Raw genomic sequence first — 10,242 nt, 5'->3', positions numbered from 1 at the left:
TGTGTGAACCTCCCATGTATTCTGAGTGAATTGGTAGATGCTATTTCTCTCTATATTTTGTACTCTAATATTTATATAGTGGATTGCTCATCTCCTTTGTGGATGTAGGTCGATTGACCGAACCACGTTAAATGTATTCTCATATTTATATAGTGGATTGCTCATCTCCTTTGTGGATGTCATTCGATTGACCGTACCACGTTAAATCTTTGTGTCTTTTGGTATAGTTCTCGTTTGTCTTCTTACTCATGGTCTTTCAAAATTCATTTTGCTAGCTTCCGCATTATACCTAATTGTTTTTGTTCCTAACGCTATATGTCACGAGATTCTTTATTTTCAAGATCAATTAGAAACATCTAATGAAGGACAAAGACATATCAACCCTTTCACATGCTTCCAGAACTACATTATTTGAGTGTCTGTAATGTAGTAGACAAACTAAACGTCTGTAATATCTCAGGCCACTAGTTGTGTAATGATGCATATTATATATAAATAAAATATCTATGGTTTAACCAAAAAAAAAAAAAAGAGGACACCAATAGTACTAGTAGAATTGAGTGAATTTATTGAAATGGTCACTCAAGTTAAGAAAATTGTGGAGTAAAATTATTTTATTTTATTTTGTACTCATCAATAAAATTACTCATAATACTTGCTTAAGTCATTTACGACTCTTTAAAGTTGTTCGTATATTTAATTTAGATAATTTAACTAGGGTTAATACCTATTAAACACCTAAATTGTTCAAAATATGTACCTATTAAACGGAAAATGCTGATGTGGCAAAAAAAATATTTTTCACTTTCCTTTGGCGCGTGAAAATATCTGAAATCGTATTTTATTTTATTTTTTTCGAAAAAACTTACACCTTTTCTTCTTCCATTGACACTTAACATTGTAAATAACCTAAAAGAATTTTTTAAATGTTTTTGAAAATAATAGTTTTTAAATCCAAATTAAAAAAGAAAAAATTCCCTCCCCTACTTTCAGTCGTCTTCTTCACTTCATTTAGGTTTTCAAAGCTAACTACATCTTGTGTCCATTTATTTTAAAAATCAACTAAGTGGATCACAAAAAAAAAATAGATTTTTGGACATTGGTGTAAAAATTCGCTAAGGTTCGTCCAACTTCATTTTCGACCACCTTCAAACAGAAATCACCACTCAAATTAAAATGTAAATCCATTTAACATATAAAAAATAATATCAGAAAATTCGATAAGATTAATTTGGATCCGCTTAATTTCTCTTTTGCAATCGATTTTGAAATGATTGTTAATCAACAAACTTCACTTCCTCATCACTCTTGTACGAGTCTTTCTCTAATATATCTTTCTCTCACGTTCACGTATTAGGTATGAAAAATATATTTTTTTAAAATGAATCTATAAATAATTTGATAAGATGTTGAGTTTTGTGGTTTGGAAAAAGAAATATTGCAGGAAAGAAGATAAAGATGAAAGAGGGTGGGATAGCGTGGGGCTAGGTAGAATGGTTGAAAATGATTTTGAAATAAATTTTGTTTTTTAATTTAAAAATCATTTTCCATAATTTTGGGGATCACTTTTTGGTTTGGAAAAAAAAATATTGCAGGAAAGAAGATAAAAATGAAAGAGGGTGGGGTAGCGTGGGGCTAAGGTAGAATGGTAGAAAATGAATTTGAAATAAATTTTGTTTTTTAATTTAAAAATCATTTTCCATAATTTTGGGGCCCACTAGTCACATGTTGTCTTTTCTTTAATCATTTTGCCATGTCATTGAGAGTGTATCGTACACCCTTAACATTTTTTGTTGATTATCAAACAATTTCTAATACAAACAAGTTTTGAATAGATAAAAGTGTTCAATAGATAATAGTCCTAGCTAAGGTATCTAAGTGAATATATTGACAACTTTGAGGATCGTCGTTGATGACTTAATCTTATATATAAACAAGTATTATATATGTCCATTATAATTTGTTTTATATATATACTCTAATTTAAAAATGCGCCTTGAGAAAAAAGGTAAAAATTCAAGTTATTTATAATATCCATTATAATTAAGATTTTTGAACTATTTTTTTAATATAGAATTAAAGTTTTTTTTTATAAAAAAAATATAATGGGAAACATCCTAATTTTTTTTAACTAAGAAATTTTCATAAATAAATAAAAGAACCTTCGAAGAGAAGAGTACAAGCAAGGGGGGCTAGACCTTACATTACCGATCCTATTGCAATAATAAAACTCTACTACTTAACAAGCATGAAGAAAAAAAGAGCTAGAGAAAACTAGGTATTCTATGATCATCGTAGAGTTTATAGTATTCTCTATAATGATATTACAAATGAAGATACTTAAGTACTGCAAGGATATAAAAGTCAAGAACAAGATTGAGTTATTAGCCTCAAACTTCAATTTATATATGTATGAACTAAAAAAGGATCCGCTTAATTTCTCTTTTGCAATCGATTTTGAAATGATTGTTAATCAACAAACTTCACTTCCTCATCACTCTTGTACGAGTCTTTCTCTAATATATCTTTCTCTCACGTTCACGTATTAGGTATGAAAAATATATTTTTTTAAAATGAATCTATAAATAATTTGATAAGATGTTGAGTTTTGTGGTTTGGAAAAAGAAATATTGCAGGAAAGAAGATAAAGATGAAAGAGGGTGGGGTAGCGTGGGGCTAGGTAGAATGGTAGAAAATGAATTTGAAATAAATTTTGTTTTTTAATTTAAAAATCATTTTCCATAATTTTGGGGCCCACTAGTCACATGTTGTCTTTTCTTTAATCATTTTGCCATGTCATTGATAGTGTATTGTACACCCTTAACATTTTTTGTTGATTATCGAAAAATTTCTAATACAAACATGTTTTGCTAAAAGTGTTCAACATGTAATAGTCCTAGCTAAGGTATCTAAGTGAATATATTGACAACTTTGAGGATCGTCGTTGATGACTTAATCTTATATATAAACAAGTATTATATATGTCCATTATAATTTGTTTTATATATATACTCTAATTTAAAAATGCGCCTTGAGAAAAAAGGTAAAAATTCAAGTTATTTATAATATCCATTATAATTAAGATTTTAAAACTTTTTTTAAATATAGAATTAGAGTGTTTTTTCTTTTTAAAAATATAATGGGAAACATCATAATTTTTTTTAACTAAGTAATTTTCATTAATAAATAAAAGAACCTTCGAAGAGAAGAGTACAAGAAAGGGGGGGCTAGACCTTACCTTACCGATCCTATTGCAATAATAAACTTCTACTACTTAACAAGCATGAAGAAAAAAAGAGCTAGACAAAACTAGGTATTCTATGATCATCGTAGAGTTTATAGTATTCTCTATAATGATATTACAAATGAAGATACTTAAGTACTGTAAGAATATAAAAGTCAAGAATAAGATTGAGTTATTAGCCTTAAACTTCAATTTATATATGTATGAACTAAAAAAGATAGGTTGCCCGTCAAAAGTAACCTGAAGTATTTTCTTCTTATCTTCTTCAACTCTGTCCAAAAACACTTGATAGTTCATTAATTCTTCTTGGATTTATTGGATCTTGTTAAAGTTGTTGACACTATCATATGATTTTGCTTTGCTAGTCACATTGGTAAGCACCTTGGAACAAAGTCCTCAGTCACCTTACCATCCCAACTGTGTTGCCTTCCATGTGCCTTCTTTTTGGTTTTGTTGCTTCCACTTCTTTGTTGCCTTCGTGAGAGATCCCCTTCCTTGGCCACCTTATCAAAGCATATGTCCAACATCTCTTCCTCATTATCCCCATCGGACATGTCTGTTCCCAAGTCAGTATCACAAGCTGCAGTTGGACTAATTCCTGAAATTATAACTTCCGGATCATGACTCTTAGCCAATACTCCAATATCTTTAGGGTTCATGGCCAAACTCATTTTAAAGCTATCAACTGTCATTGTCATAGATGGATTTGCCTTACTTGTAGGCACAAATTCTGGTGCTTGAGGGATTAACTTACTCATAGGAGGTGAAGTAATGTTTTCCTCTTCCTTAACTTAATTTGCCCATTTAGAAGCACTCATTTCCTTTTGTTTTTCTTTAGAAACATTCAAATCATTTTTAGCTTTCTCTGGATCCGAAACAACCATGATAGGTGTATTTGGACTGATTTCCTTACCAGATATCTCCTCTGTAACAATGAACTCATTTTCATGTATCAAAACAACTTGTTGATCAACATGCTCCCCCTATTCTTGTTCAAATCTCGAGGAACAAAACCCAAATTGTTAACGTCTTTGTCAAACTAGGCAGAATTTTGTGTGTGCTGAAGTACACCAGTAACAGATAGGAATTTGCCTAAAGTACTCCCAAATTCAGTAGATAATTCATCTGTACCATGTATCATTTCTTGCTATCCAATATTCTCATCCCGCAACACGTCGAATTGAGTACATTCAATTACGATGTTGTTTCTATCAATCTCAACCTTTGTAGAATTGTTTGGTGCAAAATCTGATTGTTTTAGGATTTAGAAACACCATTTTTTTTATGTGAGACCAAAGTCCATTCGTTATTGGAGTTTTCTGCAATGGAGTAGTCTTGTTTAGCCGCAACTACATTAGGCGAACCCAACACTCCATCTTTCCCAACACCTAGCCTAGCGGCCTCAATCAATTTTCCTTTGTTCTCTAGATTCTCTTCATTATTAGAGTTAAAAGTTGTAGCTTCTTCAAAACTATTTGCAACAGCTCGATCAACAGTAGCATCCCTGACAACCCCCAAATTATTTCGAGAATCTCTTCCTTCACCAGAATTATCATCAGGGACCAACTGTTGATGTTCTTCTTTGTTGCTTTTGCTTTGAAATTTAGCATTTATAATCTCCCTTGCATCACCTTGATATTGCTCCACATCTGTACCTTTATCCGTTGCATCATTCTGATTTTTAGCACCAACCTTGCCGAGAATCTTTTTAGAGATCAAACTCTAACGCACGAAATAAGTGTGAAAGATTTGAGAAAATTTCCTAAATGTTGCAACCTCCTAATTATAGATGTGGTGCGCTTCACACCGATAACTAGGACTCTACAGATAAATTTTCATAGACTCCCTAGGACTCTTGAACTATCTACTCTGATACCAAGTTTGTCACGCCCCGAGCCTACACCCTAGACGTGGCTGGCATTCGAGAACCATTGCTGGCACCAAGCGAACCCTTGGTCTGGCTTACCAACACCTAGCCTAGCGGCCTCAATCAATTTTCCTTTGTTCTCTAGATTCTCTTCATTATTAGAGTTAAAAGTTGTAGCTTCTTCAAAACTATTTGCAACAGCTCGATCAACAGTAGCATCCCTGACAACCCCCAAATTATTTCGAGAATCTCTTCCTTCACCAGAATTATCATCAGGGACCAACTGTTGATGTTCTTCTTTGTTGCTTTTGCTTTGAAATTTAGCATTTATAATCTCCCTTGCATCACCTTGATATTGCTCCACATCTGTACCTTTATCCGTTGCATCATTCTGATTTTTAGCACCAACCTTGCCGAGAATCTTTTTAGAGATCAAACTCTAACGCACGAAATAAGTGTGAAAGATTTGAGAAAATTTCCTAAATGTTGCAACCTCCTAATTATAGATGTGGTGCGCTTCACACCGATAACTAGGACTCTACAGATAAATTTTCATAGACTCCCTAGGACTCTTGAACTATCTACTCTGATACCAAGTTTGTCACGCCCCGAGCCTACACCCTAGACGTGGCTGGCATTCGAGAACCATTGCTGGCACCAAGCGAACCCTTGGTCTGGCTTACTTACTCAGTGGAAGACTCCAAGCATTATTACAATGATCAAATACACTTACTCAATTGTTAAATAAAATCACATAAAATGTTTAAAAGTAAACATTCAACTTGGCCTAAATGGCAACTTAAGTATTAACATATGAAATGATAATGTAAAGACAACTGAGCTACCAACTGTCTATGAATCCTCTAAAACAAAAATGGACGTTGGGACAAGACCCCCGATCATCCTACCAATGAATTACTGAAAGCAAAGCAAAAGGAGTCCTTCGGAATGCAAATAGACTCACCAACTGACTCTAAGTGCTCAACTGGATCAACGAGGTGCTGGGTGATGATCCTGGTTACTTGCGTCTGCATCATAAGAAGATGTAGGCCAACTGACATCAGTACATTGAATGTACGAGTATGCGAGTTGGAATGTTGAACACAACATAGGCTTGAAAAGAATTTAAAAGGAACGCTTACCTTGGCTTTACTCAACTCCTGAATAACTTAACTCATTATACAACAATAAAACATATGCAATATATAGAAAGTTTGTAAAAATTAGTGGAAGACAATTTAGTTCGTTAAAGAAAATGCAATAACAAACTCAACTTTACTCATATAATAAAGTAATATAGTTTTTGTGGGAGTTTCTCTAACCGACAACCACCACTATGAGCCTAAGTGGTGACACAACGTCTTGTCCATGCTGCCAGAACTATCCTATACTTTGCCGTCATATAGAACACTTCACTAAGTGGATCCACTATTCTATGCTAAATAGCAACTTAAAGAGTCATCAAAAAAGTATGATCCTTTACTACCCATGATGAATACATGGTTTATGGAGACTTGAGTTAATATGAACTCGCATCCCCATATCGATGCTCAATACTATTCCCAAAATATACTTAGCTCATATGTTTTTAAAACAGACTTCTTTCTTTGGTTTGAGATAATTACTCAAAACTTAGCTTAAAAGCTCTATTGGAATCGATGTTCCCTTTCTTGCTCAAATGTGACAACATTTTAAAACTCTTTAGGAATACATAGTCCCCATATACTTCTTTGAAGAAATGAACTTCAATATTTACCCTTTACTCTTTTTACTAAACTTGAACTTTAAGTCTTAAAACAAGTTAAAACGTTTGTGAAAGACTTTTGAAAACTTTATAAACTTCTCTTTGACTTTCTTCTTAACTTCCAGACTTGACTCTTAACTTTCCTTGAATTGAATTATGGATTCAAGGTTCATGATCTTATGTTTATGGATGATTTCATGATGTTTAGATGTACCTAAGAGTGTTGGAATCAATTAGAAAACATAGGTACATTGCTAAGGAACTAGTACGGTAAGTTGGGAAAGAAATGGGAAGAATTGGTGTCCCTCGCGCTCTGAGAGGCGCCAGAGCACAAACTTCAGAGCTGAAGTTGTGGCGCTCTGGCTGGCGCGTTGCCCTAGAGCCCAAACTTCAAACTCTGAAGTGGGGCGCGATGCCCCAATCCCCTGCCTAGAAAATCCCCGATTTTTCTCCTTCGTTTTTCATCTCTAAACCCTCTAAACTCCAATGGTTCTTTCCCCAAACGTTTAGAATCGACTACACCTGCAAAATACCACAGATTCTACTCGAAATCAAACCTAAAAACATGAATCAAACTCAAGAAAACTTCAACAACACAACCCACAAGAATTCAGACGAATTTCATCAAGAACTCAAAGGATTTACTTCCAAATCTAATATACTTTTCTGAATTGAATCATGTTTGGCACATGGGTGAACTAAACCAACGCTATGTGATCTCACATACCTCGTAGGGATCATCCCTTGACGAAATCCACACGCAAACCTCCAAGAAATCGACGAATCTTGAACACCCCTACTCGACGAATGTTACATAATAAGGGAAAAGTGAATTAGTTTTCAATTTTACGATTGACTTATCAATTACAATTCAATTTTGAACACCCCTACTCGGTAGATAATTACAAGTATCTTGATAAGCATTACCTGATAATTTGGTAAAAAATAATGATTTACTAATTGGTATAACAGATTGGTTATTTATAATATTAAAATAAATCTTTGCACTACTATAATATACAACTTGAATGCAAACGTAATTATGTATTGTTGAGAAATAGAGGAGCTATACCGAAACAGACAAAAGGAAAGCAAGTTTGGTGATAATTGAATATCACAATTCTCCTTGACAATATTACTCCCCTTCATTTTTATTTACTTGTCAAATATTTCTTAATTTAATTTTCTTTTTTACTTTTTATTTTTGACAAATCAAGGAAGGACATTTTTTTTTCCTACTATACCCTCAATATATTCATTGAGTTAATGTCTTTGAGAAATATAATGAGTAAAATATATTTGGACCCTATCAATTAATAGGAATAGAATGAAAAATCACTATACTAAATTGCTAATCATTGTTTTCGAAGCGCGCCAAGTCAATAATAAAAAGGGATGGAGGGAGTAATTTTTATTTGTATATTTTTCAACAAATTGCCCCTCTCACGTTTTATTGAATGAAACATGTCGATGACTGAAAAGGTTTTACTGTTTTTTTTAAGGGAAAATGCATAAGTACCCCCCAGCCTATGCCCGAAATCCCAGAGACACACCTAACCTTTACTAAGGTCCTATTACCCCCCCGAACTTATTTTCTTTTTTTAATTACAAAGTAGTAATGCAGCCAAAATTGTAGTGCAGATGGCTAAAAAGTGCCCCCTGATTGCATGAGAGATGATGTGCATAGTTTTTTTTTTTTGGTTTTCTGCCAAGTGTTTGGTACCCATATTGGAATCCGACTAAATTTGGATTCGCGCCGGGAATTCCCACATTAGAGGTAAAGCGCTCCCTAACAAATGTGACTTCATACCCAAGAGGCTCAAACCCGAGACCTCTTGGTTAAGGATGAAGGAGTACTTATCACTCCACCACAATCATTGTTGGTGATGATGTGCAAAGTTCGACCTAAAGTAAAACTATAATATATAGACAAGAAGGAGATAATTTATTCTTTTCAATAAAATGCGTCCCACTCAAACAATAATTTTAATTTATTTTGTACCACATGGTACTAAGTACTATTTATTAGTATAATAAGTACTAATATTCAAGGCTTCTAGAAATCATTTGGGGATTGTTGTAACACTATAAAAGGTTAATAAAATTACATAAATCAAATCATCCACCACCAATAGCTAGCATTTTATTTTCCTTCATTCTTGCAGCTAATCAAATTAAATCAATGGAGATGAATTTAGTTTCATTTCTCCTCTTATTCTCATTCCTTTATGTTATTTTTCGAAAATGGAGAAGAAGCCAAAAACAAAATTGTGCAGAGATCGTGATGAGTTGATAAATTTGATGAAAGATGCGTTGTTTTTAGTAGGAGGATTTGATGTAGGTGACTTCTTTCCATCGTGGAAATTACTTCACAAGATGAGTGGAGCAAAGTCGAAATTGGTAAAAATGCATCAAAACGTTGATTCAGTTTTGGAGAGGATTGTTAATGAACATATTAAGAATCGAGCAGCTGGGATCAAGTGAAATGGTGCCTATGGAGGTGAAGATTTAGTTAATGTTTTCCTAAGACTTAAAGAGAATGATCAACTTCAATTTCCAATCACCAATGACCACATAAAAGCTGTGATTTTGGTAAAATAATTTTCCCTCATTTTCTCTTTATATTGTTTTAGAATTTTTTTTAGAGTTGTTATCATTAGATTGTTCCATTGTCTTATCTATTTATTTGGTGATGCGCGCAGGACATGTTTACTGCTGGGACTGAAACTTCATCCACCACTATTATTTGGGCATTGTCAGAATTGATGAAACACCCAAAAATTATGGCAAAAGCACAAAGCGAAGTGATACAAGCCTTCAAAGAGAAAATTGATTTTGATGAAGAAGATCTTGATAACTTGCCATATCTAAAGTTAGTGATCAAAGAAACATTAAGGCTACATGCTCCAAGTATAGTCAATAGGGAATGTAGGGAAGCAACAATCATTGATGGATGTACAATACCTGCTAAGGCCACAATACTAGTCAATACATGGGCAATAGGAAGAGATCCTGAAGTTTGGGATGATCCTGAAAGTTTTATACCAGAGAGATTTGAAAATTCTACTATTGACTACTTGGGAAATAACTATGAGTATCTCCCGTTTGGTGCAGGAAAATGGATTTGGCCAGGAATGCAGTTTGGTTTAGCTAATGTTAAACAACCTCTAGCTCGGCTCCTCTACCACTTTGACTGTGGACTTCCATGTGGAACAAGTACTCCAAAAGATTTGGATATGAGCGAGAAAAGTGGATTAAGTGCAGCGAAAGAGAAAGATCTCTACTTAATCGCCAAAACGAATCAAAGTTTGGATATCATGCTCTAAATGGAGAAAATGAGCAAAGAAAAAACTTTTCCTCAACTTCTTTTAGTTTGGTGTTTTTTTC

General features: G+C 33.6%; 1 protein-coding gene across 1 annotated transcript; it reads left to right on the top strand.

Moving 5' to 3' along the window:
• Window positions 1-8,967: 8,967 nt before the first annotated feature.
• Window positions 8,968-10,242, top strand: LOC107061698 (cytochrome P450 71D7-like). The gene is made up of 2 exons (XM_015311443.1): window positions 8,968-9,447; window positions 9,558-10,242. The coding sequence occupies exon 2, from the start codon at window positions 9,561-9,563 to the stop codon at window positions 10,179-10,181; it is 621 nt and encodes a 206-aa protein (XP_015166929.1). The 5' UTR covers window positions 8,968-9,447; window positions 9,558-9,560; the 3' UTR covers window positions 10,182-10,242.

This window comes from Solanum tuberosum, unplaced genomic scaffold (genome assembly GCF_000226075.1).
Source record: "Solanum tuberosum cultivar DM 1-3 516 R44 unplaced genomic scaffold, SolTub_3.0 scf00158, whole genome shotgun sequence".
In the NCBI taxonomy this organism is placed as follows: Eukaryota; Viridiplantae; Streptophyta; class Magnoliopsida; order Solanales; family Solanaceae; genus Solanum; species Solanum tuberosum.
This window is presented reverse-complemented; position numbering and strand designations above follow the sequence as displayed.